General features: G+C 52.1%; 2 protein-coding genes across 2 annotated transcripts; both read left to right on the top strand.

Moving 5' to 3' along the window:
- Positions 1-3,922: 3,922 nt before the first annotated feature.
- On the top strand, positions 3,923-19,572 carry SFT2D1 (SFT2 domain containing 1). The gene is made up of 8 exons (XM_043888288.1): positions 3,923-4,067; positions 10,801-10,887; positions 11,422-11,504; positions 13,549-13,630; positions 14,517-14,552; positions 16,030-16,088; positions 17,687-17,716; positions 19,036-19,572. Exons 1-8 carry the CDS (start codon positions 4,005-4,007, stop codon positions 19,073-19,075), a joined length of 480 nt encoding a protein of 159 aa, XP_043744223.1. The 5' UTR covers positions 3,923-4,004; the 3' UTR covers positions 19,076-19,572.
- Positions 19,573-24,985: 5,413 nt separating this feature from the next.
- Positions 24,986-26,130, top strand: PRR18 (proline rich 18). The gene is made up of 2 exons (XM_043888287.1): positions 24,986-25,120; positions 25,216-26,130. The coding sequence occupies exon 2, from the start codon at positions 25,229-25,231 to the stop codon at positions 25,997-25,999; it is 771 nt and encodes a 256-aa protein (XP_043744222.1). The 5' UTR covers positions 24,986-25,120; positions 25,216-25,228; the 3' UTR covers positions 26,000-26,130.
- Positions 26,131-27,006: the final 876 nt, after the last annotated feature.

The following is a 27,006-nucleotide window of genomic DNA, read 5'->3' as shown; positions in this document are numbered from 1 at the left end:
AGGGAAAAAAGGAAAAGAAAGAAGAAAACGAGGCAGGAAGATAAGAGAAGTTGCCTGGATAGAACTGTGACTGACGGATGCTGAGTCAGAAACGATCTGTCCTTAAGGACTCCTTTGTCCTTCAGGACAAACATTTGTCCTAAAATCATGTTTTAGGGCTGGCGTTCAATAAGCAGATAGACGGCCCCAAGTCATTTTAGGGTAAATGTCCCAGTATTTTGGGGCTTCCCAGGGGTTGCAGTGGTAAAGAACCCGCCTGCCAATGCAGGAGCCCCGGGAGACACGGGTTTGATCCCTGAGTTGGGACGATCCCCTGGAGGAGGAACTGATAACCCACTCCAATATTCCTGCCTGGAGAGTTCCATGGACAGAGGAGCCCGGGCAGGTTCCAGTCCGTGGGGTCGCAGAGACTCGGACAGGACAGAGCCCAGCCGCCTGCAGGCACATCTGCCTGCAGGTCTGACATCTGCCTTTCCAGCAGGCATTCTGGACGACTTCATCAGGTCAAGAGGTCAGGCCCCCCTCCAGGCAGAGGCGAGCGTGTCACCTTCCTCTGTGGCCTCCCGGCTCCGTTTCACAGAGGTCGCTGAGCAATACCGACTCCGTTGAGATTTTCCTTCCACAGGTGGGAAGGGAGACAGGGAACCCGAGCAGGAATTACACACGATGAAACAACAGTAACGATTACAATCATGAAAGTCAACATGGATTCAGCACTTGGTCTCTACACCTACAGTCAGTTCTTGTTATGTGCACGTTATGTTTGGCAAAGTTGCCACAATCACTGGTTTACTAAGACTGAGGCACTGCTCCTAGGAGGGACATAGGTCAGGTTCCTGCGAGCGCCTGAGAGCACTTTCCTCAAATGATCAAGCTACAACCCTGCCTGATGTACTTCTGTTTAAAAACATCTTAGCACGCATTATTGATTCATTCACGTGGAACTCACAGCCATCAGCATAGAACTCAGCCTGAACGAAGCTTCTCTAACACACATTTTTCCTTCATAAGCTTTCTTGTGCTAAAGACACTAGACAGCACTTCAGATCGAGGCTTGGGGTCTATTTTAAACCGTGAGATCACCAACAACAGGCACAAATGTGTGAAAAATGTGGCGGTAAGCAGACCATGAGAGTGACGCTTGTTTGCAGTATGAGCGGAAACGAGAAGGCACAGCACGTCTCACTCCACCCCAGCCCGACCGTGAATGTTGGGTGACCAACTTTTCACGGGTCTGCACACGCCCCCAGTGACTGCAAACGGGCATGCAAGTATTAACTTTGGGTTACAAATAAACTTTGGCCAGTGGGGGTGAATTTGCAATATAGAACCCCTGAATAAAGAGGGTCAGGTGATGTATTATTTTTATTTCATCCTCATAACAACCCTGCAACATAGGAACCACGATCACCTTGATTTTCACATGATACAGTGAAACAGGAGTGGAGGCTGATTTGCCCCCAACATCACAGCTACAGAACAGGGGCGTAAGGACTCTAGCCCAGGCCATCCGACTCCAGAGCCCAGACTTGATCATTGCGTCCTGTGGGTTATGCCTTCAGTGCATGTTATGCAGTATTTTTTTAGGAGACTAAGTTTGACTCACCGTGCATGACAAGTGAGAAAGTCCAGATCACACTCTTAAATCTCCATTATTATATTCTAAGTAAAATTTCTTAAACCCAGGTACAGGTTGAAAGATGTGAAATTGCCCTTTTCAGGTTAAACAGAGTCAGACATTGGCAATTTCACATGGTTCAGCCTCACATATCCTTGGAAAGCTTTCTCCCCATTAGCAGAGGTAGTTAATTTCATCGTTTTGCATACATAAAACTCAAGTTACTATACTTCAAAAGGAAAAATTTAAACAGCAGGATAGATGTACTCTTTCTGTTAAATAGAAGCATAGAGGTTTACCATTTTACAGCAGATGTGTTCATCTATTTTCTGATCTTTTTAAGTTAAGGAGAAAAGGGGACGATCTCACACTTTAGTATAAATAGGCCAACTATAAGTATTTTCCACCTAAAAGATGCAGAGCATTGGACTGCTTTATCAGAGCAACTGCATCGTGTTTTTCTAGGGGTCTTATGTTTTCTATCTCACTGAGATTAGATAAAATTCTACTGAAGACAGTAAGGATGGACAATAAAAGTTTTGGGGACTTCAGCTTTTAAATGTGAGATTTTAGGGAAGGAATAAAGTAGGTGATTCAATAAGCAAAACAGTAGGCAGGCATTTTCATCACGATCACACCAAACTGTAAGGCAAAACGCATCACTTGGTGATCTTGGAAGGAGCTCCAAGGGCTTTCCTGGCGGCTCAGCAGTAAAGAACCTGCCTGCCAGTGCAGGAGATGCGGGAGACTTGGGTTCGATCCCTGCGTCAGGAAAATTCCCTGGAGAAGGAAATGGCAACCCACTCCAGTATTCTTGCCTGGGAAATCCCATGGACAGAGGAGCCTGGTGGGCGACAGTCCATGGGGTCATGACTCAGAGTCGGGCACTACTGAGTACACACCCAAGATTCTGTGGAATTCACACTGCACAGGCAGCCCTAGTTTCTCCTCTCTCTTTAGCATGGTAGAAAATGAGAAAAAAAGTCACTACCTCATTGCGAGTGTCCACCCACGCAGTGCAGGCAGAGAACTGTGCTTACACTGTTCAGAGGTTTGCAGTGCTTATGCACAATTGGAAAGGTGGGTTGGATTAGCTATTCCTTAGATATAGCTAAGGAAACAGGTAGGGTTTCACTCTTACAAACTTACACACGTCTCACAAGGAAAAAGGAAGAAGGCAGCAGCCTCATGCTTTTTGAGACAGTTTGAAGTACAGTTGACCCTTAAACAAAACAGGTTTGAAATACACAGGTCCACTTAAACATGGGCTTTTTTCAAAGTAAATACTACAGCATTACCGGGTCCTCGGCTGATTGAGCCCACCATGCAGAACCATGGACACAAAGGAACCGAAGACAGAGATGATTCACACATATGACAGCCCGGCGGTAAGCTATACAACAATTTTAGACTACAGTTTGGGCTGGCGCACCTAACACCCACATCGTTCAAGAAACAACAAGGCTTTAAGACTGAAACCTTGTCCCTGATTTCACATTGTACTAAGTTGCTCAGTGGTGTCTGACTCTTTGCGACCCTATGGACAGTAGCCCACCAGGCTACTCTGTCCGTGGGATTCTCCAGGCAAGAATACTGGAGTAGGTTACCATGCCCTCCTCCAGGGGATGTTCCCGACCCAGGGATCGAACCCGCGTCTCTTACATCTCCTGCACTGGCAGGCGGGTTTTTACCACTAGCGCCACCTGGGAAGCCCATTCTGATACTAGCTCCTGGCATTCTTCCGTCAGGCCTGGACGGGGGTCTACGGCACGGGGCCTCGGGTCTGCAACGCTGGACAGGAGTCTGCAGAATCAGACTCTGGTGCAGACACTGGACGTGCGTCTGGACGTTGGACCTCTGGCCTGCAGTACTGGACGGGGGCCTGCAGTAATGCATGTCCGGTCTGCAGAGCTAGACTTCTGGTCTGGGCACTGGACCCCCGGGTCTGCAGGCCTGGACCTGGGTCCGAGGCACCCGGCGTCCAGGACACCAGTGAGGATCCACGTTCGTGGGCCTATTCATCCAACCCAGTGGCCGTGCGCTCGCTGGGTCCCGACTCCTGGGGGTGGGGGGTAGACAGGGACGGCTGAACTCGAGCGCAGCTGACTCCCAGTCTTCGCGTTGCAAAGTAGTCGCTTCGTCTCCGGGGGTGCTGGGGGCTGGTAGCGAACGCAGCACCGACACCCCGCCCCCCGCAACCGCAGGGGCCCAGACCGGCGAGCGGCCGAGCCCGGCACGCATGCGCACGCCGCTAGGTCGTCCGCCGGGGGCGGAGCTGGAGCGCCGGAAGCTGGAGACCGGGACTTCCGGCCGGCCGGAAGAGTCTCGAGTTCCGGGTTTTCTCAGTGGGCGAGAGAGGGGCGGGCAGGGCGCCGCGGCCGCGGCCATGGAGAAGCTGCGGCGGGTCCTGAGCGGCCAGGACGACGAGGAGCAGGGCCTGACCGCGCAGGTAGCGAGCCGGCCCCGGGGGCGCGCCCGTGCCGGGGCGGGCGCGCGGAGCTGGGCCACGGGCAGGCGCCCGGCGCCTCCCGGGAGGGTCTGGGGAGCCATCCAGGTGGGCGTGGCGTCCCTGTGGAGTCTGCGGGTGCTCGTGTCGAGGCGCCTCTCCCCCACTGTGGCCTTGAGACCCCGTTTCGCTGCCCGTCACCCTACCCCAGAGAGCCCGCCCGACCCCGCGCCGCCGTCCCCCAGCCTCGCCCGGTACTCCGCGCCCGCTGTGGACTCTGAACCCGCCTGGCGGCGCGGTAGGCGCGCCGGGTGCCCGTGCTGCAGAAGCGGGAACCGTGAAGCTCCGCCGCCTCTGTTGGCCCCTGGAGTTAAGGGAGGTGTGAGTGTGTCTAGTCTTGTGGAAGGAGGGAGACTGGAGGGAGGAAAAAAACCCCAGATCATTGAGAAGTGAAATAATACGGAATCAAAAGCTGTCTGTTGAACTCCGTTAAGAGATTTAACAAAAAACAAAAAAACCCTTGTCTCTGTGGTTTACCCACGAGACTTGATCAGGGTTACTTCCTCTAGTTAGAAGGTTAAAAATAGTTCAGCAGGAACTGTTCTGTAAGTATCTTTGTTATTTGACTGCAGACAAATTCATGCTTGCCTGTCACCGAAGTGGAACATTTAAAAGGATGAGGTATTACAGAAGGACCTTTTATTTGTCCCCTCTCCTGTCCTAACTTCCTTCCTTGTGGTCATAATTGTTCTGCACCTCTAGTGAACAAGATTCTGGACTATTCTGCGAGGGTTCAGAGACTAAAAGCAAAGCATCTGCTCTAAGTGAACTCTGTAACCAGTTTGGCAAATCATAACCTTAACATAAGAACCGGTCAATGGTGATATGAGAAACGTCCGTTAGGCAGCAGTGGCCCGCCCAGCGCATTTATTGAACTACTATTTTCTTCTTCCCTTTTTGCTATACAAACAGCAGCCTTAGCAACATGCGGCTATTTGAATTATTTGATTATTCAGTTTAATTTTTTTCAATTCAATTATTTAAATTAATTAGAATTAAATAAAATTTAAAATTACTTGCAGCCACACCAGCCACTTTTCAGGTGCCGGCTAAGCATGGAAGTTAGTGGCTGTTGCATAGGACATTGCAGGCTTGGGACATGCCACTCAGAAAGTCCTGTTGAGCTGCTCTAAACCTTGGGGACAGGAGGGTGAGGGTGCCTCTTCTCTTGAGCCCACTCTGTAGAGGGGAGAAAGATTATGTAGAGAAGTCATTGATGGAAGATGGGAGTGACTGACTGGAAGGGACACGTGCTGTGAGTTCAGAGAAAGTGGTCATTTACTCATTCAACAAATATTTTGGTACCTACATGTGTTTGGTTCGGCTTTCCCCACATGGAATTTATATTTTAATTGGGGAAAGCCGTTAATAAACAAGTAAATATAAAAATGTGTCAGCCAGTGGTAAGTGCCAAGGAAGAAGGTTAAGCAGGTTGAGGAGGTTTGATTGCCTGATTGTGTTGGCCGGTCCTCCAGGGCGTGTCTGTCAGGGTGACATTACAGCATCCCTCTGAAGAGTCCCCAGGGTACCTGGGCGACTCATGCAAATGTGGATCCTGAGAACAGCGCTCAGCTTGTCGAAGGCCAGTAAAGAGGCTGGAGCGTCTGGAACGCAGGGAGAGCGCAGTGCGGCTCCGGATTACGTGGGGTCCTGCAGGACCCAGTGAGGGTTTCAGCTTTTACTCTCAGTAGGCTGAGGAGCCGTGGGCAGAGCGGGGATGTAACGGACTTGGATTTTAAAGGATCACGCTGGCAGGCCCGTGGAGAACAGACTGGAGGCTGGTCAGAGGACTCGGGGAGTGGTCCTGGGGAGAGCCCACTGGCCAGATCGGGGAGCTGAGGGTGACGGTGGTTTAAAGTGAGAGTGGCCAGGCTCTGTAAATGGCTTGAGTGTAGAGCTGGTGGGATCAGTGGTTGATGGGTAGGATGTGTGAGTGCTCAAGGAGCCAAGGATGCCTCTGGTTTTGACCTGAGCAGCTGGAGAGAGGGAGTCTCCCTTAGCTGGGCCTGGAAGGTGCAGGTGGTGGGGTGGGGAGTGGGGAGAGTCTGGGTGTTGAGTCTGAGATGCCAGCTGCTGAGTGGAGAGGCAGGAATGCTGCTGGGTGTGAGATGCTGGAGGAAGTACTTGCGATAACCAAGGGATTGTGGGTAAGCAGACAAAAGATAAGGCTCAGGTTTGACCTCTGGGACTTTCCAGTGTGAGGAGCTCAGGAGAGAGGGGGCAGCCAGGGAAGAAGGGGGAACCTGGAGGGGGCAAGGGCGGGACAGAGACCAGCTGATCAGTTCATGTGAGAGCCAAAACTGAAGGGGCTCACTCAGCCGTCAGTCACTTTGGCCTCTGGCTAAAGCCGGAGGACACTCCAGCTGCCTTGGGCTCCGTCTTCCCCCAACAGTGGGTGTTGATCAGGGATCTGGTAGGGCAGCAAAGGCCAGGGGTCAGGCAGATTTATGGCCTCCGATCAGGGGAGAAGGGCAGGGACTGAGGGGTGCGTCCGGAGGGCCCCTCCCCTGCTGCCCAGCTCTCCTGAGGGCCTCGGGGCTGGGAGTGCAGGAGGGTGGAAGGACAGGCCGGCTGCCCATCCCTGACCGCAGGCAGGGGCTGTGCACCAGGCGTGCACTTTCTCCCAGCTCTTTTTAACCAAGAGCCAGACCCCTCGCCTGGCACTTAACACAGGCCCCCAGGAGCCCCCAGGAGGTGTTTGTTGAGTGAGTCAGGGAATGAAGGAGCAGAGGCTGGAGGGTGAAGTCATGCTTTCTGTCTGTTTAAGGTGGAAGAGGCTTAAGCCTATTCTGTCCTTGATGGTGGTGTGGTGGGGGGGCGGCAGTGTCTCCGAGGCCACACGGTTCTCTGTTGGCCTTGGGGAGAGAAGCCGACTGGGTCAGGTCCCTGGGAGCTCAGAGGGCGTGGCATCTGAAGCCCTGGTGGCTAGGTTGACCTCTGCCCTCTGTGGTGGTGGGGACAGGAAGAGGTGAGGGTCCCAGGCAGCATGGTGGTGGGCGGGCGTCCGTTCTCTGCAGGAGATGGAGGAAGCCCAGGGAGGAAATCCTGGCGCCAGCAGAGGCGCCCGGTGGAACTGGAGGTTGAAGTGGCAGTGGGGCGGAGTGGTCAGCGGTGGTGGAGTGGGAAGGCAGGGTGCCGTGGACAGCCATGCGCAGGGGAGGCCCAGCAGGCTGGGGCCAGGGCCCTTGAAGTGCAGATGCCCTGGTTTGATGCCCTGTCGTGCATGACTCTGCCCAGAGGACGAGAAAGGAGGGCTTGAGTCATGAGGGGGTGTTGCCAGGTGGATGGAGAGAAGGGGTACCTTTGCTGTCTTATCGAAGCGAGGCGCCCTGCCATTTGTGCTGGAAAGGGGGGCTAGCGGAGCGGTGAGGTGGGAGCCCAGGGGGACGTCACGGCTGGAGAACAGTGGCCTGGGCTTGGACATGGGCTCATTTCAGGGTGTGAGAGACCCTGGGCCCCCGAGAGGTGAGGAGCAGCAAGGCTGGGCTGTCAGAGGGTGCAGCAGTCAGCCCAGGCTCTGCCAGGAGGGGCAGGACCCCCCACCAGGTGGGGTCCTGGTGAGAGAGGGTGACCGGAAGAGCAGGAGAGGACTGACTGGAGAGGGGTCCCGAGGGCCTGCTTCCCCTGCCGTCGTCTGGGCGGCTCTGTGTCCTCGCCGTCTCTGCGGCTCCTGGGAGCCCGGTGCCGGTTGGTGCCCTTGACGTGGGTCATGGCCCGGGACGTGGGCTCCGGCTTCCACTGCTGCCTCATGCAGGCGCCCGCCTCCCGACTCCTCCATCCCCGTGGTCTGTTCCTTCACCTGCAATACCGGTGCTGCCGGGAAGATGTTCTCCTCCATTGTTTCCAACTCATTTTTTTCTTTTTAATGAAGTTCTAGTTGCAGGTGCTGTTGGTTTCTTGCAGCATAAAGAGGACACCAGAGAACAGGAGGGTCGCTTCTGCTTCATGAGATTTACTCTTTGCTTCCTCTCCCTTTGATAACGAGTGAGATGACTGGTGGCAATTTCAGTGTGTGTTTCTCTTCTAAGACTCGATGCATGAGATGGAAGCACTTGCTGCTTTTGCTGGGCCCCTTCCTGAGCCAGGTTGGACCGCACGTCGCACCTCCCCGCTCGTGCCCACGCCGTCTGTCTGCAGGGTCAGGGCTCCCTTTGTCTCTCGTGTGGACAGGGCAGGGCCTGGTTTTTTTTGGCACTATGGATGGACATTGTAACGTTTTCCCAGCGTTACAGTGGGAGTTAAGGACTCTGTGATATGTTTCTGTGTCCTGGACCATCTGCGGGGCTTGCGACAAGTCATTTGCTTGTGGATCAAATATTCCAAATTTGCAAATGGAAAGAATTTGTCTGGCAGATGACAGTAAGAGGAAGAATATCTGCTGTTATACAAAGAACTGCGCTGAAAACCAAGTCAAACAAAGACAGCAGGGTGATTGAAACCTGAAAAAGAAAGGGAGAACGGACGCTGAGTCCGCTCACTCCCTGCTGAGTCCCCACCGCCCCCCCCATCACCATGTGTCCGCACTGACCACTTAGACACCTGCCCCTGGGACACCGTTTCTAACCTTTCACAGACCAGCAGATCGTTTGCTGTGCATGTACCATCTTCAGGGGTCATTCTCTCCCATGTGGTTAAAATGTGCTTGATGTGTATTCTTCCTGATCAGAAAAAAAAGAAATTTTAGATGTTGTTACAGGCAAGTCCATTCTTTGTTTACAGTGGTTAGTTTTAGTATAAACAGATGACGTTGCTGCAAACAAGTTTGTAAAGCAAATTTAAAAAACATTTAAAACGTGTTTAAAAAAAAGTGATGGATCTTACGTTGGCAGAATCTTGATTTAGTTGTTTTTATCTACTTTTCATGCTACATAAGGATTCACAGACTAATCTGTTGAGGTAAGGAATGTAGACAAAAGTATTTTCAGCTTTTGCATACAAAACTTTCTATTTTTGCTTCCTTATTCTTGAAAATATGTTATAAGCATGTTGTCTTTTAAGTATATGGTAATAACACGTTAGAAATTTAAATTTTGAAATATAAATCCTTATTGTATATTTCTAGTTTTTTTGAAACAGCCAGTGTTGATACTTTTTCAGCCTTATTGGGAAATAAATTTTAATAGTGTATTTAGTAATGTAAATATGTACTTACCATTTGCAACCATGTAGCTGAACCTAGAGAGTGCTAAACTTAATGAAGAGAAAGACAAATACTCTATGTTACAGTAGTCCTGATTCCACTTGATTCTGACTCTCTTGATTCTTCCACATGATTCTGAATCATTCCACCTGATTCTGTCCTGATTCCACTTATACTTGGAATCTTAAAAAAGTATGGCATACAACCATATGTTATATGCCAAACAGGTACTGACCAAACAGAAACAGACGCACAGGTATAGAAAACAAACCAGTGGTCACCCGTGGGGAGGGGACGTGAGGGCAAGAGAGAGGGTCGAGGTGAGAGATGCAAACCGCCGTGCGTAAAATAGACGAGCAGCCGAGATACATTGTGCAGCACAGGGACATATGGCCGCTGTTTCCCAGTAACTTCAGAGGGAATATAATTGATAAAAATAGTGGATCACTGTGCTCTACACCTGAAGCTGATAAAATGTTACAAACCGACTGTACTTCCTGTGAAGAAAGTGTGTAATCAGTACTGTATGCAGATTGTTGTATGAGATATGTGGGGTACGCTTTTCCCATATGATTTGGTTAGAATGTACATGACATCCTGGAATGTTTTTGCTCTAGAGTTAGTTATCATTTCAAAGCACGTTTTTTTAAATAATTTAAGTCTAGGAAATGCAGGCTTTCGTCGGTTGGTTTCAAACGATCTTTTTGTAACTGAAGTTGTCGGGGTACCCCATGGCAGAGCCTGATGGCGGCACCCCAGGTCCTGGCCGCTGGGCAGATGTACCCGCTGCCCTTCAGCTGACAGCTATCCCCTTGGGCTCACTCGGGAGGTCCTGTGGCACGCTGGGCCCTCCTGGCAACACGCGCACCACCCCCCCCCCCACACACACACACCCTGCAGCCAGAGCAGCTGGTGGGAGGTGGGTTCCAACAGGGCAGCGGGCCTCACGCTGGCCGGACGGTGAGGTGCGGTTTTCACCGAGCGCAGCTGAGGTCGCGGCCCCGCCCAGTCCCACCCCTTCTCTGCCCAGCCTCCCTGGTCCTCAGGGCTTCCCCTGGGAGTGGCTCCTGCAGGACCATGGCGTCAGGCTCTGCGATAGGAACGTGGCCCAGACGCCCTCAGACACACAGACAGAAGGTTGTGTCCCGACCACCTCAGCAGCTGTCAGCTGCTTGCCCGTCTTGTTTCCTCTTTCCCCTGGGTTTTTAACCAGTGAGCATTTTATAATGTGTCTCATCGTGTACGTCGTTTCGTCCGCATCAGTGCTCCCCCGTCCCTAACAGTAAGAGTTCTCCAGACACAGTGCTGTTACCTCACATGCAGAGGTGACAGTGTCTCCAGGACGGCCCAATCCCCAGACTGTTCACATGCCCCTTCACAGCCGAGGAGTCCTCACATTCTTAAGCCACACTACTGTGTGCAAAGTAGAACAGGTTCATTGTCTGTGTTAGAGTGGAGATTTGCCTTAATGTCATGTAAAGCATCAGGCTGGCCACGTGGTGGTGTGAAAACATGTTCTAATTCCCCTTCCTTAAGGTCCTCGATGCCTCGACGCTTAGTTTCAACACCAGGCTGAAGTGGTTTGCCATATGCTTCGTCAGCGGCATCTTCTTCTCCATCCTTGTGAGTTAAAGCTTTATGTTGCTTGATAATTTCTGCTTCGTGTGAGACTAAGCATTCCATTTATCTGGACTGTTTCCATGGGACTTAGTTAGTCACTTGAAATAAAGGGGTAGAGGTCAATAAAAAGATGTAGAGACTAATATTTAGGGGGGTTTATGGACTTAAAATAATTTCACTGAAGAAAAACCACTGTGTGTTAGGAGAGTTGCAGTCAGTGATTTAGAAGACTTTTTACATTTTGTAACTTGTCATTTATAAAAAGAATACTTAAGTAGAATGAGATTTATTTAGATATATAAAGAAGATTATGTAATAGCTCATTTACCTAGACTTATATGCAAATAGGCATAAGGTTCAAATTAGCAAATAACATTGAAAATTAACTACTTTTTAAGAAACTATAATTAGAGACCATATGTTAACACATTTATACTTAAACTTATTATATACTATTAATATTATAGTAGCAGATTTATGTTTTAATCTGTTACAATGGTAAAATTATTTTTAAATAACTATAACATTTTAACTCAGGGAACTGGATTGCTGTGGCTCCCTGGAGGCATAAAGCTTTTTGCCGTGTTTTATACCTTTGGAAATATTGCTGCATTAGCCAGGTATGTATGGAAGTTTGGCTTCTCAAAATGTTTTGTTTGCTATCATTATCAAAATTCTCTTTTCTAACAGGATATATTTCTGTCGGTGTATACGTATCATGGTAGCTCAGTGGACTGCCCTGGTGGCTCAGACGGTAAAGCGTCTGCCTGCAATGCGGGAGACCCGGGTTCGATCCCTGGGTTGCAAAGATCCTCTGGAGAAGGAAATGGCAACCCACTCCAGTACTCTTGCCTGGAAAATCCCATGGATGGAAGAGCCTGATAGGCTACAGTCCATGGGATTGCAAAGAGTCGGACACGACTGAGCAACTTCACTTCACATACATGTCATGAGTTCAGAATTTACACTCAGTAAATACTTAGGCTCCTGCTGTGTGCCGGCTGCCATCATAGTGTTGATGGTGAGAAGAGCTAGCGTCTGGAGGTGCTGCCTGTGTGCCAGGCACTGTCTGTCACCCCTCCATTATACGTCCAGGTGTAGGAACACAAGAGAAGGGGCGGTCAGTCCCTGGGGAAGTGCCTAGTGAGGTGACCTGGCTGGGGTCCCCCCCGACAGCCCTCCGGAGTCCCGGCTCGTAGCTGCCTCGTGATGGGAACGGTCAGATGCCCGGCCGGCCAGCGGGAGCTGATCCGGGGTGCAGCGGGGTCGGGCGGGGCTGTGTGGGGCAGTGACTCCGAGGACTGGGCACTGGGCATCGGGGGTCCTCTCTGAGGGCTGAGGGCGCACCTCAGGGCGGGGTACTGATGTAGCTGTCACATCTGTGAGCACTCAGCATTCAGAGGTGAGCCCCGTCTCCTCGGGGACGTTCCAGATCAGAGGTGGTGGCGAGGGGACAGGCGTCAACCACCACTGAGCTCCGTCAGTCTCGGGGCTCATCCCCCTCCTCACACCACAGCCTGGAGGCGCCTTGGGGAGCGGCTTCACACTGTTCTGCTCTGAGAAGCTCCACACTGGCAGCGCTCCTGGGGTTGATTCCACTGTTCATATGTGTCATGTGCGTCGAGATAAGGAGATGGTCACTGAATTGGCCCACGCGGAGAACACACTGCCTTGTCCTCCTGGGCCGGCCTCAGTGGTCATGCTGACCCAGAGCTGAGAAGTGACGCTGTGAATGACTGTGAAAGGCATTCCTGTGTCATAGAATACACAAAGATTAAAGTTTCCTTCTGATTCTTGTTATTCAGCCACTCAGTCATGCCCAACTGTTTGTGACCCCATGGACTACAGCACGCCGGGCTTCCCTGTCCTTCACAATCTCCCAGAGTCTACCCAAACCCATGTCCATTTAGTCAGTGATGCCATCCAACCATCTCATCCTCTGTTGTCCCCTTTTCCTCCTGCCCTCAATTTTTCCCAGCATCAGGGTCTCTTCCAATGAGTCAGCTCCTCACATCAGGTGGCCAAAGTATTGGCATTTTAGCTTCAGCATCACTCCTTCAAATGAATATTCAGGACTGATCTCCTTTAGGATGGACTGGTTGGATCTCCTTGCAGTCCAAGGGACTCTCAAGAGTCTTCTCCAACACCTCAGTTCAAAAGCATCAGTTCTGCGCTCAGCTTTCTTTACAGTCCAACTCTCACATCCATACGTGACCACTGGAAAAACCATAGCCTTGACCAGACAGACCTTTGCTGGCAAAGTGATGTCTCTGCTTTTTAAAACCTCTGTCTAGGTTTGTCATTGCTTTTCTTCCAGTGAGCAGGCGTCTTTTAATTTCGCGGCTGCAGTCACTATCTGCAGTGATCTTGGAGCCCCAAAAAATAAAGTCTGTCAGTTTCCATTGTTTCCCCCTCTGTTTGCCATGAAGTGATGGGACCCCGATGCCATGATTTTTGTTTTTTGAATGTTGAGTTTTAAGCCAGCCTTTTCACTTTCTTCTTTCACCTTCGTCAAGAAGCTCTTTAATTCATCAACAGATTTAATTCATCAACAGATTTAGTGAGATTGTTTAATTAAGCTGACAGGATTTGTTTTCTTAAAAGCACTTATTTTTACATGGACCAATTAATAGATCCATCTCTCATTTCTTTTGTTTCAAATAGTACATGCTTTTTAATGGGACCTGTGAAACAACTGAAGAAAATGTTTGAAACAACGAGATTGCTTGCAACAATTTTTATGCTTGTAAGTAAATAGTGATCATTTAAAAAAAAACTTTCATAGGAGGGTGTTTTTTTTTGGCATTATTTATGTCACCACCTACTTGTGTACAGAGGAACTCATGTTGTGCTTCCTTTGCTGAATGTAATAGTCGCATTCTTCAGGCTGTGTGTTTGAAGAGTTTGGATTATGCAGCGTTACCTGAATGCTTGGCGGGGGGAGTCCTGGTTTCTTCGGTGTTCTCTGAAGCGTAGCGCCGGGTATTTCAGGTGGGAAGCAGGGCTGCACGTGTTTCATTCTCCAGCCGCGTACGCCCTTCTGACTGGACCACCGTACGGACGTTTTGGGGGGCGGGGCTGGAAGGTAGGGTCCCTCCGCGTCCACCCGCGTCTTCTCTGGGAGAGCCCCGGGCTCTCGTCCCCCTCTGTTGGACTGTGGGACAGAGCCCCGTTCTCGTCTTCGGCCTGTGCCCCCTGCTGTCTCCTGCCCGTGCTTTTCACTGCTTTGGGGACGGGGTGTGGCGTGACAGTGCTGTCTCTGTGGGCTCCTCATGTAAAGCTAAGTAGACTAGGACTCACCGTCCATTAAATGCGGTGTCGGTGGTTTGAGGTACTGAACGTGAACACAAGCATCACATCCCGGGGACAGCTGTTGTCACTCATGCATTCGTGAAACAGTCTCTGTTGGCTTAGTCAGCAGATGACTTCTTACGTGTTTCCAGTTTGCCAGGGAAGACTGCAGTCATAGACTTTAAAATAACACTCAGGGAATGTATAAGGACAGTTAGAGTAAGCCGCGTCATTAATTTTGCTGTGTGGTGTGTTATGCACATGAACGCAGAATGGTGTATGCATTTTTGTTAGGCTTTTGAAAAGACTCACAATCGACCATTTTCCTTGCCTCTCCCTAGCTGTGTTTCGTGCTCACCCTGTGCGCTGCTCTTTGGGTAAGTTACCTCGGCCGTGTCTGTTTTCTGCTGTGTGGACCCTCACCAGGTAAAGTGTCATCACACCGCCATCTCAGAGGAGCTCAAAGTCTGATTTCTTAGAACCCACCGAAGGCTGGTGTCCGTAAAGTCGTGTGTGTAGCATCCAGTCAGTGGCCAGACTGGCGGGGGAGCCTGCCACCTGGACGGATGGAGGCGAGGTCCTGCCTGCTTCCAGGTCAGGGCGGCCCCGGCATCAGGGCGCCTGAGGGGCCGTCACTGAGGGTCTGCTACGCTGTGGCCCTCGGGCGGGGAGGGCATCACGGGCTTAAGGGGTCCCAGCAATGAGAGAGGGCCAGAAAGCAGGCCAGACAGAACCGCTCCAGGGACAAAAGGACGCACTCTTGCCCACTTACAGCTCTTCAGTAGCCTCTAGAGAAGCTGCTTTATTACAGCTGTTTACTTCCTGATGCTCCTGATCCTTCACTGTATTTACATACTGTTCCTGATCTACTTCCAAAGGGGATTGAGGTGGTTCTTGAGCTCCCAAGAACACAGTGCATTTCAAAGATGATGGGGTGGTGTATAATACACTTCAGAAATGTTCCACCAGAAGTGTTCTGAGTTTAATTTTAATGATATAAGGACCAGGCTTTAGTTACACAAGTATTCACACATACCTCATTTCCCAATTGTAACTTAAAAGAATTTTCTTAAGCAATTTTTGCATATCCCTGTGGGAAATTGATTTCTGATGTGGAATGGTCCAGCAGTCTGTTTATAAGCAGTAGATTAAAAATAAGTGAAGAAGTAAATATAAAGATGGATACATTCTAAAAATGGATCATTTTAAAACAGCCATGTTATTCCAGAAAGATCACAATAAAGTACAGTTTTACTTCAAAAAGTAACTCAAGGAAAGAAAGAGGTGCCAATGAGTAAGATACATAAATTCCACATAGGATACAGATCTGCTAACCAAGTGGGCTTTTCAATGTCGATTTTATTTACTTATTTTAAAAAAATACTTATTTATGTATTTGACTGTGGCAGGTCTCAGTTGTGGCGCAGGAGATCTAGTTCCCTGACCAGAGGACCAGGGATTGAAACCCAGGCTCCCTGCATTGGAAGCAGGGAGTCTTGGGCACTGGACTGCCGGGGCAGTCCCTTGATGTTGACTTTAGAAAAGTTTGCCTTCACTTAAAAGGCCTAACATCAAAGAGGTTTAATACTTTAAGCCTGTGCACAGTTATTTCATTAACATTTACTGCCATATATTTAGCAGCATTTGAGTAAATGGAATCAGAATTCTAGAAAGAAGATACAATTTGTGGATATTTAATTTTCAGATTTACTGAATCTTAAATTTGTCATACTAAAACTTAATGAAATGATTGGAGCTATCAGTTACGTCGTTTGAAAGGAAGGAATTGAACTAGGCTATGAAAAATATTTTAAAATGCTTAACTGGTTATGTCTTTGTCTTTGCTGTTGTCAGTGGCATAAGAAGGGGCTGGCCGTATTATTCTGCATATTGCAGTTCCTGTCGATGACCTGGTAAGTCTATACTCATTGTAAAGGTGGTTTCCTCAGCAGTGTTAAGCATTTAGTTCCGAGCCTGTGAGCCTAGGGAGGTCATTGGTGAGGTTCTCCCTGCCCCGGGGGAAAGGGCCTCCTGAAGGGTCAGGTGCCTGAGGTCTGTGGTCTGTCCGGGGTTGCAGTGATGGGCGGGGCGGAGGCTCAACGTAGGAGAGGTGCAGAGAGGCGGGGCCGCGCTGACCTGCCACAAGGGACTGTGGGGCCACTCTGACGTGTTACACAGGAGACGGGTTCGCGCTGAGATCAGGGCCATAGGGCTGCTCTGACGTCACATGAGGAGGCGGGGCCATGCTGACATGTCACACGGGGCTGTGGGGCAGCGCTGATGTCACGCAGGGAGGCGGGGCCGTGCTTACATGTCACAGGGAGGTGGGGCCATAGGGCCGCTCTGACATCACACGAGGAGGCGGGGCCATGCTGACGTCACACGCGGCTGTGGGGCCGCGCTGATGTCACGCAGGGAGGCTGGGGCGTGCTGACGTCAGACACTGCTGCACGCTCTTCCGTGCTGTGTGAGCGGGAAAAGGCGAGCAACGCAAGGGGTGCTACCCGCACATGTGAACCCAGGCAGGTCACAGGCTGAGCCCGGGGATGGCGGGGTCCCCTCGCTCTGTGCGGTGTTGCCGAGCACCTGCAGAGCGAGTTCGTCCCTGTGCCGCCTCTGGCCCTGAGCACTCGCTGCCGCCCTGCCTCCCCGTCTCCCTGTGGCTTCCGCCCCTCCGCCCGAGTGCCCGGTCCCTCCTGATGGGCCGTCCCCTTCACGCAGCCGCGTTCAGGGCTGGGCGGCACCGAGGGACCGGTGAGTATGTGCTTGATAGAACGTGTCCCCCTCGCATGTTTTCGGTCAGACCAGAAAAGTGCTTCTCACTGACAAAAGGCCTTTCAGAGTGTTCTTCCTTTCTTCTTTAGAGCTGTCTCGTTTGCGTCCTCGTAAGAGTCAGTAAACCCCTTCCTGGCTTCGCTGTTTGACATCTTGATGTCGGCCAGTCTGGGATCGGGGTGTGTTCTGGTGCTGTTCCTACGTTTCCGCTGAGACAGTATCAGCGAACGTTAAAGGCACTTCTCTACTTGTTGCAACATGACTTTGACATGCTTTACTCTTTTTCAGTGACATGGAAAATTTTAAATCTTTGTTGCTTTCTATTAATACGTTGCTTTTTATTGCTGATATGTGCTTAACGATTGTTTTATCCTTGAAGGAGAGTGTAGTTTATTCTGTTATTTTATAGGTTTTTTTTCTTAATAACTTAAAAGGAGTAACCTATTACAACAAGTTCAGACTTCAGCAGGCATCAGAACCACTTAAGAATTAGTTAAAAACACACATTGCTTATTAAAAACAACAGTTTTTCATTAAAGAGGTGTGGGGTGGGCCCTGATAATTTGCCTTTTTAGCAAGTTCTCCAGTGATGCTGTATGCTGTCTGGCTCATGCTCTGAGAATCACTGTGTAATATTCTGCTCCTTCCTTTTTTTATGCTGTTAGAATATGGCCATTTGGCATAAAGAAAAACGTCATTTAGATTAAATTTCAACATTCTTAAATTTTTCTTGCAGGTATAGTCTGTCATACATCCCATATGCAAGGTGAGCTTGTTTGAATTTCATCCTGTTTCTGCTTCTCTCATTCTTTTTACAAAGATGCGTGAATTTTGGTAATTTTCATATTAAAATATGATTTACAGACTTTGAGTTTGTTCCCAAAAGGAAATGAGTTTTTAAATGAGCTCAATAGAAGCTTGCCACATAAAGTAAAAGCATGTGAACACGGGCCACGGGCTGGGCGCTGACTGCAGATGTGGCACCTAAACACCTGCAGGTCTGGGGTGTTGGCGAGAGACCCTGGATCCTTCCACGATTACCAACACCCAGTAGATAGGAAGTGAGGCTGACGCATAGATGTTTGTTTTAAGCCAGGAGAAACGTATTCTGTATGTTGAGGTAACTGCCATTTTTTAATTTTTTTTTTTTTTTCAGAAAAATATGTTAATGTAATTGTGGAGGGAAAAGCAAAACTAACTGCAGGCTTAAGCGTGACAGGTTCAGAAGCATATTCTGTTGAGGCACAGCTTCTTCATGAAATCTGGAAACGTAGGTTGTGTATGAAAACAGCAAAACTGTATGCCTAATAGAACAGTGAAGGAAATTGGTAGAAATTCTGTTTTTATTCAAACGGGTGAGTCTTTCTGACGAACACTTAAAAGGAGAAAAAGCAAACCAGGGTGACCTAGAACAAGAGCCAGCCCTGGCGACCTTAGCTGGGAGGGCTCCTGCTGTCCCTCAACAAGGGGGAGAGGCGCCCTGGAGACAACATCCACTCCGCTGCAGCGGGAGCGCACAGCCAGGGCGAGGCTCACAGCCAGGGCGAGGCGGCGCTCCCCAGACGCGTCAGACCTGCGCCTCCAGCTTGTGCTCGCCCTGAACAAACAGGTTGTGTAACAGTGATCACGTTGAGACTAACTGTCATGCAAGGTGAATGAGGTCTAACACATGGATTTTTTTTTTTTTTTTTTTGGAGTTCTTAGAATGTAGTTATAAACATTTTTGTTTTATTTAATTTTTTTTAACATTTTTGTTTTAAAATCCTGTTCATTATTTCTTTTTAAAAATTTGTTTTTTGGGATTTTTTTTTTTTTCACAAGAAAATTAGCAATAAGTGCTGGTTAAGATTTCTGAGTAAATACCATTTCAGGAACTAATAAATTATTTCCATGTCTCAGTTCTTGATTTCAAGTGACACTCAAGAAAGTTTCAGTTAACCAGGAAATGCGCTGGGGGTGTTCCACTGAGTTCTGATGGAAGAAGGTGATGGTGCCTTTGTCTCTTGGCAGGAATCTTTTTGCAAGTTCACTCTGGAGGCAAAATTATTATGTTGTTTTTCCTCTTTTTTTTTTTTTTCCCACCAGGGATGCAGTAATTAAGTGCTGTTCTTCTCTCCTGAGCTGAAAGCTATTTGCAAAGAAGAAAACTGTTTGAAAAGACCTTTTGAAAATTGGTGTTCTGTTTTTGGTGCAGTGTCCTTTTCCTGATACAGTGATCACTCCAGAAAACTGCACTGACCATCTAAGATCGTTTTGTATACTGATAAAACTACATACCCATTAAACTGTTAAATGCTTGTGACAGTAAATTCATTATGTGCCATTAATATGCTCTGATGAGGAGATTTTAATCATTGCCAAGTGTAAATGATTTTTAGCCAGTTTTTAAATCCTTTTTCTAAACAGCATTTGAGATGTGAATATTTAAGGATAAACCTACGCTTCAAGATATATTCAGCTTTTTTGGTGGTTTTTAAGGGTCTACATTTTAAAATATCTTTTTAAAATAAAAACTTTAAATGTGAAAGCTTTTACTTTAAGCTAAACTGCTTTATTGTATGTAATAAAAAATAATATATAAATCTTCATAATTTTGAAATAAACCTACACTTGGAAAAAACATTTTCTTGATCAAGTTTGTGATTTTTTTTTTCAAGTTTATGTTTTAAGTGGGTGGTCTGTTGATTCAGTTGAATAAAATGTCGTTTGGACACTTGTGCAATCTTTCTGCAGTCAAACGAGTAAGCTGGATCTCTGTCCTAGTAACTGCACTGAGGACAGATTGGTGAAGGATGGGAAGACCGAGTGACAGAGAAAGCATCTCTTCAGTGTGTTGTGCAGGGTGGGCCTGACAACAGGCTGCCCGGCCAGGTCAGGGAGAGCGGACCACCGGGTCCGGGTGGGGGACTGCCCGGCACCATGAGGCGCGGACGAAGAAGCCAGCCCACCGGGGACTGAGCGCTGCGAGGCGGGGCTGGATCCGAGGAGAAGTCGAGACAGGCAGACGTCGCCAGCTCCCCCCGTGTCCCCGGCCCGTCGCTGACCCAGTGGGTCCGCAGGGCGAGGGCCCACTCCTCAGGAGGGTGGCCTTCCCGGCCTTGGTGACTGAGCCGGGATCCGAGGGGCTCCCGGGAGGCGTGGGGAGGACTCCTGAGTTGAGGGGTCTGCGCAGAGCCAGCACGAGGCCGGGCTGCTGAGCGCAGAGGGGACGCGTCCAGTCCTGGGGGGGGTCCTGTCTCCAGCCGAGGCCACGGTGGGATCCTCGCCTTAGGCACATCCACGAGTCCCCAGAACCGGCCAGAAGCCGGGGGCTGTGCAGAGGACCCCTGGACGGGGCCCGGGGCGGCTGCGGGGGAAGCCATGCGCCTGGAGGTGGGGCGCGTCCGATCCCTGAGACAGGCCGCAGCCCCGCGGAGCTCTCCGTGCGCACGGGACCCCCTGTCCAGGCAGGCGGCAGCGGTGCAGACGCTCCGGCGAGCCACACCAGGTCCTACCGGGGAGGAGGGACCCCACGAGGGGCCTCAGAGCCTGGGGGCTGAGTGGGACTCGGGGGACGCGTGTCCCCAGCAGGGAGGGGCGGCGTGAGAGCCCTGCCCAGGCCCGCTGGGCCCTGCCCTGGTGTGAGTGACAGACGGTCTGTTGTTAACCACAGACTTCCTCATCCAACCTTCCCGCATGTTTCTTCAGGGTGCGGTCCCCTTTGGGAGCCAGCCTTTCGTGGTCGGAGGTTCGAATCCTCAGCAGGATCGCCCCCAGGCGAGGTTCTACGGGCGTTCGCTCCCTAGGCCAGCGGCCTTCGAGCCGATCCCTTGCGCCACCTGGCAGGCAGTACAGCAACGCTCAGCGTGGCCCGGGTGAGGGACCTTCCAGTGTCCGCTGGGTAATAACCCCGGCGCTGCACCGTGTACCGCTGGAGAAGGCAATGGCAAACCACTTCAGGATTCCTGCCTTGAGAACCCCACAACAGAATGAAAAGCTACCTGAGTAGAAGAGCTGACTCCTCTGAAAAGACCCTGATCTAGGAAAGACTGAAGGCGGGAAGAGAAGCGGACGACGGAGGATGAGATGGTTGGATGGCATCACCGACTCAGTGGACATGAGTTTTAGTAAACTCCAGGGGTTGGTGATGGACAGGGAGGCCTAGCGTGCTGCAGTCCATGGGGTCGTAGAGTCAGACACGACTGAGCGACTGAACTGAACTCCGTCTACCGCGAGCTCACAGCGGAGCCCTGGGGCTGCAGACACGCGATCGCACAAGGATGGAGCACAGAGCAGCCACTCACTTCTGACCTGTTTGCTGTAGAAAATATCATTCTCACTACATGTTACTAAGTTGTTCTTAAAGTCTCGGTTTAAATGCTTAGTAATGACATCAGTAGACAGAGGCCACAGAACAGAAGCTATGTGGGTCCTGAGAGTGTCCAGGGCTCTCGAGACTCACCGGTGCTAAGCAGAGACTGTCCAAGGCCCTCGCTCCCCGGACAGAGCCCACCCCGGTCATGATGTGGGCTGCCGGGGCAAACCTTGGCCTTTTCATCTGGAAAATGCAAGTATTACTGGTTCTCTCGGCACACTCTCAACGGGTTTCAATGACGCAATCTAGATAAAGTGGCTCACCACCTTAATGATGGGAAAAGAGAAAGTGTTAGTCACTCAGTCGTGTCTGACTCTTTGCAACCCCCATCGTCTGTAGCCCGCCAGCCTCCTTTGTCCATGGGATTCTCCAGGAAAGAATCCTGGAGTGGGTTAACATTCCCTTCTCCAGGGGGTCTTCCCAACGCAGGGATCAAATCCAGGTCTCCTGCATTGCAGGCGGATTCTTTACCGTCTGAGCCACCAGGGAAGCCCTAAATGTCTTTCTACTCTCAAAGCCTTTCATCCAATCAGATCAGTGTTAGAAGGTGGTTTTTGTTGATGTTGTTGTTACTGACCAAGTTCTCTATTTCTCAGTAATAAAATAGAACTTTTAAAATCCATTAAAAAAAATCCTTTCTGTTAGGCTATGCGGGATCTTTGTTGCTGCCCGGGCTTTTCTCTGGCTGCAGTGAGTGGGGGGCGCTCCCTGGCTGTGTTACTCTGGCTTCGCTGGGGGAGCATGCACTTCAGGGCGAGCAGGCTTCAGGAGCTGCTGCACGTGGGCCCAGCAGTCGAGGATCACAGGCTTAGCTGCTCCGAGACATCTGGAATCTTCCCAGGACTGAACCCACGTCTCCTGCATCGGCAGGTAGATTCTTTACCACTGAGCCACCAGGGAAGCCCTAAAATGGGATTATTTTTAAAAAACTTGAGTTAGCTTTCCATGTTTTAAAATTCAGATTTAGTTTTAGTTCCAGATGTTTGAGTACTTTTCACTCTATCAAGTAAAAGCTTTGAATCAAAAGTCAGAAATGAAGTTGAGCCTATGGGAAGACAGTGTAATTGGAAAGACAGTATTGTTTTCCTTTTTGAATTTTTCCTGAACACTGAAGTATATGCCTTAGTAGAACCAAGAACTTAAAAAAAAAAATTAATAAGGAAAATGAAAGATTTCTTGAAATTATGGCTAGTTTTCTGATATTAATGTGATCACTGGCTGTAATTTAATCCACTGGTAACTCCAAGGTGAGGACCAGTTGAGCAGTGTGTCTGTCTGATAAACAGCACTTGTCCACTGTGGACATGTCCGTGGGGTCCAGGTGTGAAGAGGGAGCATGTCTGTGGCCCTTCTTTGAGGGGTGTGGCCATCATTCCACAGCCTCTATCATTTTCAGTTCAGTTTCAAACCTGTGGTACTGTAATTTTACTCAAGCGTGGATATACTCTTGGTATTTTATTTTAGTGATTGAAATATTTTCTGCATTTATTTTACTCATCCTGAAAATTTTTTAAAGGGTTGTTGTGATGAAAAGGGGGCTTCCCTGGTGGCTCAGAGGTTAAAGCGTCTGCCTGCAATGCAGGAGACCTGGGTTCTATCCCTGGGTCGGGAAGATCCCCTGGAGAAGGAAATGGCACCCCACTCCAGGACTCTTGCCTGGAAAATCCCATGGACAGAGGAGCCTAGTAAGCTGCAGTCCATGGGGTCGCGAAGAGTTGGACACGACTGTAGCCACGGCTGGGCTGAGGCTCATCTCCTCCTCCCCCGGGGCCGTGTGCGGTTGGGAGGTGTTTCCACCTGGGAGCCCTGGTTTTCTAGGAGGCTGGAGACAGTCAGAGGGGCGGGGCGGCACGTGCCACACAGCGCATGCATCGCGCATGTGGATGTACACGGCTGTCCTGACCGTGAGATGCCAACCCACGCTCACCTCCCACCCTCACCCTTCAAGGGTCACTTCCAAAGCATCCTAAGAATTAGGAAACGGGGCTTCCCTGGTGGCTCAGAGGGTAACGCATCTGCCTGCAATGCGGGAGGCCTGGGTTCAATCCCTGGGTCGGGAAGATCCCCTGGAGAAGGAAATGGCAACCCACTCCAGTATTCTGTCCATATTCTCCATAAAATACACAATCCCCGCTTCCAGACAGGGCTCCCTTCTGTCCTCTTTCCTTGACCTTCTCCCTGTCCCTGCCAGTGTCTCAAGGCATCCTGTCTCCTCCCAAGGCTCAGCGGAAACACCCTGGAGACAGTTTAGGTCGTAAAACACCTGCGGCGCTGCTGAAATCACCCACGCATTTTAATCCCAGCTCTTCAGGGTGGTTTGAGGGTGATGGTGGAGATGACAGGGCCTAACCGACCCCTCCATCCCTGGCCATCAGGAGAACGTTTCCGGCCACCCATCATATTCCTTCTTGCCGCGCCATGAGCAGGGGAGCACGTGGGAAGGGGGCCCTGACGACAGGGAGGTGCTGGTGGGAAGCAGGAGAGCCTGGAGAGCGGGTCAGGGCCCTGGGCAGGGGGAACAGGCCACAGCTGAGGGCTCTCCGTAACCCGGGCCATAACCCACACCATCTAGCTGTGTTCCTGGTTCCAGGAAGCCCAGAAAGGGCTTCCCTGGTGACTCGGATGGTAAAGAATGCACCTGCAGTGCAGAAGACCCAGGTTTGATCCTTGGGTCAGGAAGAAAGGAATTCCCTGCAGAATTCCTGGGAGTTACTGGAGAATTCTTCCATTCCCTGGAGAAAGGAATGGCAACCCACTCCAGTATACCATATCCAGTAATATGCCCGGAGAATCCCATGGACAGAGGAGTCTGGCAGGCTACAGTGCATGGGGTTGCAAAGAGTCAGACATAATTGAGTGACTAACGCTTTCCCTGGCCCAGAAAAGCATATCCCATGCATAGGGAAAAACAATTTTTTTTGAGCTCTAAACAATGGATGATTCCATAAGTAATTCTCCATAAGTATTCTCCATAAGTAATGCAGGGACTCCTCATTTGAAATTTTGACTTTGGGATGCACTGCTCTGCGATTATTCAATGAATCATTCATTTATTTAACACACATTGGAAAACTGAAGGAGTGTTTTCAGGTCTCTACCACTAGACTCGAAGTTGCCAGTGAAGCTGTCTCGTCCCTTTGAACCACTGTTAACAGCAGTAAATGCTTTCTGTGTGCTCACAGGAGTCTCCTGAAATGAACTGAAGATCTGGTAGTTCCTATATCACGATTTAACCGAAACTGGCTTTTTTTTTTTTTTTTGGCCTCTTCAAGGAATACGAGGTTTTTCATTTTAAAATGACTGTCTTTCAACATGATCCAAAAACAAAACCAGAAGGATGCCCTGACATGTCTGTGCCCGCCTCTGAGCTCCGGCCACCTTCCTCCCTCGACACCGGGATGCGGGGCCGCGCGCGGGGCCCGCGGTCCCCCCGCCGCCGCCGGCCTGCGCACCATCTTAGAGGCGCCGAGAGGTGGCAGACGACTTTCTGGCCCACGTGCGAGGACCCCGCCTCGGGCGGAGGACACGCCCGGTCTTCCCCGCCTCAGATGGATTAGCCCCCGCGGCGGAAGGCCGCCCGGGGAGCCTCGGTCGCCCAGTCGCGGCGCCGGGCGTGCGGGCGTAGCGGCTCCTCCTCCCGCGGGCGCGCCCGGCTCCGCGTGGACCGGCCGCCGCTGTCCCCGGAGGAGAGCCGGCAGAGCCCCTGGCCCCGGAAGGAGGGCAGGACGGAGGAAGGCAGCGGGGTGCCCGGGCGCCAGGCCCTGGGTGTGGACGCGGGGGGCGTGTGCGCGCCGGAGATGCCGCGGCCCAGCCCAGGTGGGTGCGGAGGGCGGGCGGGGGGCGGACCGCGGCCCCCCGGGGAGGGCGCCAGGCTCGGCGCGCCCTCACGGTAGCCGCCCCTCTCCTTTCAGGGCGCTGACCACCATGCCGTTCCCGCCCGCGCCGCCGCCGCCGCCCACCCCGGCCCCGGGGGTCCCCGCCGCGCGCCCGCCGCCCCGGAAGCCCGGGGCCCCACGCAAGGCGGCGGCGCCCGCCTGCGCCCCGCCCGGACCCTCGCCGCCCGCCGCGGCCGCCGAGAAGAAGAGGCGGCCTCCCGAGCGGCCCCCGGGGCCGCTGTCCAGCTCCTGGCCCTCCGCCACCCTGAAGCGGCCTCCGGCCCGCCGCGCCCCCGGCCCGGCCTCCCCGCGCGCCCCGGCCCCGTGCGCGTCCCGGCCGGCCGGCTCCGGCGACGGCCCCGCGGGGACCGCGGCCTCGGGGGCGCGGACAGCCGCCTCGGGCGCCGGGCCCGACGCCGCCCTGCGCTTCTCGCTGAGCCTCACGCCCGAGGCCGTGCTGGTCATCCAGCGGCGCCACCTGGAGAGGCAGCTGCTGGCGCGGCCCCGGCGGGCGCCCCCCGCCGACGCCGGGCGCCCGGCCGCCCCCTGCCCCCGGGCCGCGGGCCTCGGCCGCCGCCCCGCGCCTCCGCCGCCGCCCGCCCCCGGCCCGCGGCCTGCCGACCTGCGCTCGCTGCTCAAGGTGTCGCTGCTCAACGAGCGGCACAAGTACGACGACGTGGAGTACGAGGAGGAGGCGGCGGCCGCCGACGAGGGCCTGGTGCGCAAGTGCACCGAGTGGCTGCGCGGCGTGGAGTCGGCGGCCGCTGCGCGCGACCGGCCGGGGCCCCTGGACGCGCTGCCGCACCTGAGCTCGCTGTGACCGCGCCCCGGAGAGCCGGCCCCGCGGCCACCACCTGCAGGGAAGAGGCCAGACGGCCGCGACCCCGCCCGCACCCTTCTCGGGCTCCCCGCGGCCCACCACCTGCAGAGGAAGGGGGAGACGGCCGCGACCCCGCCCTGCCGCCGGCCCGGCCTGCACCCGGCGGGTCTGCGTCTGCACCTGTTGTCCTCTTCCGCACCCACGGGTGTCCTCGGGGCTCGTGGGCCGGGGGTGAGCCGCGGTGCCCATGCCTCTCAGCCCCCACCCCTCAGGGTCCCCTGGGGCCCCCACCCTCTGCGGGGGAAAGCCCATCGGTGGGTGTGGCTTTGCAGGTGCGGGGGGCCGGGTGACCCCCCAGGCGCTGGGGGCCAGGAGGGCGGCGGTCAGGTGCGGAGCTGGGCGCGGTGCTGCGTGGACGGTTTTGCTTGTCCTGAGTGGGAAACATGCCCTGGGGCCTGGAAAACCGGCGACGCAGGTGCACCCAACTTCCCGACGGCCAGGGGAAGGGTGCTGACTACCAGGAGGTCGGCCTGGCCAGTGGGCGCTGTGATGGGCGCAGTGCTCTGTGGGCACCGCGCAGGCTCCTGGGGGCCGGGAGCCCGCGTGCGCAGTCCCACACACACAGGTACGTGCCTGCACACTGAGACATGCTTACCTTCACACACTCAGCTCTCACACTCACATACTTGTGCTCTCCTGCACACGCATCCACACTCACACTCATGGTCGTTCCTGCACACGTGCTCACACCGGTGTACATACATGTTCTTGCCCAGAGTGCTCTCTCTACTCACACACACACACACACACACACACACACACACACACACACGGCAAGCACAGCTGCGGGCACTCTTCAGCGTCGGGGGTGAGGCGGCAGAGGCCCCGCTTCTGGAGAAAGCACCCCCTGTATGTGAGTGCAGCTCACAAGCGTCTTTTGTGCTACAGAAAGAAGGGGGGGCTGGCGTGCGGAGAGCTGGACCCACATGCAGGACGCGGTGTGTGGG

Source organism: Cervus elaphus, chromosome 26 (assembly GCF_910594005.1).
Source record: "Cervus elaphus chromosome 26, mCerEla1.1, whole genome shotgun sequence".
NCBI classification, from domain to species: Eukaryota; Metazoa; Chordata; class Mammalia; order Artiodactyla; family Cervidae; genus Cervus; species Cervus elaphus.
The sequence above is the reverse complement of the archived record's forward strand: the minus strand, read 5'-3'. Positions and strand labels throughout refer to the sequence as shown.

Bases quoted from the DNA above. Each gene is read 5' to 3' on its own strand.
- SFT2D1 (XM_043888288.1), top strand. From the start codon at position 4,005: ATGGAGAAGCTGCGGCGGGTCCTGAGCGGCCAGGACGACGAGGAGCAG. The intron at 10,888-11,421 runs GTGAGTTAAAGC...ATTTTAACTCAG, and splicing joins GCATCTTCTTCTCCATCCTT to GGAACTGGATTGCTGTGGCT. The intron at 11,505-13,548 runs GTATGTATGGAA...TGTTTCAAATAG, and splicing joins AATATTGCTGCATTAGCCAG to TACATGCTTTTTAATGGGAC.
- PRR18 (XM_043888287.1), top strand. From the start codon at position 25,229: ATGCCGTTCCCGCCCGCGCCGCCGCCGCCGCCCACCCCGGCCCCGGGG.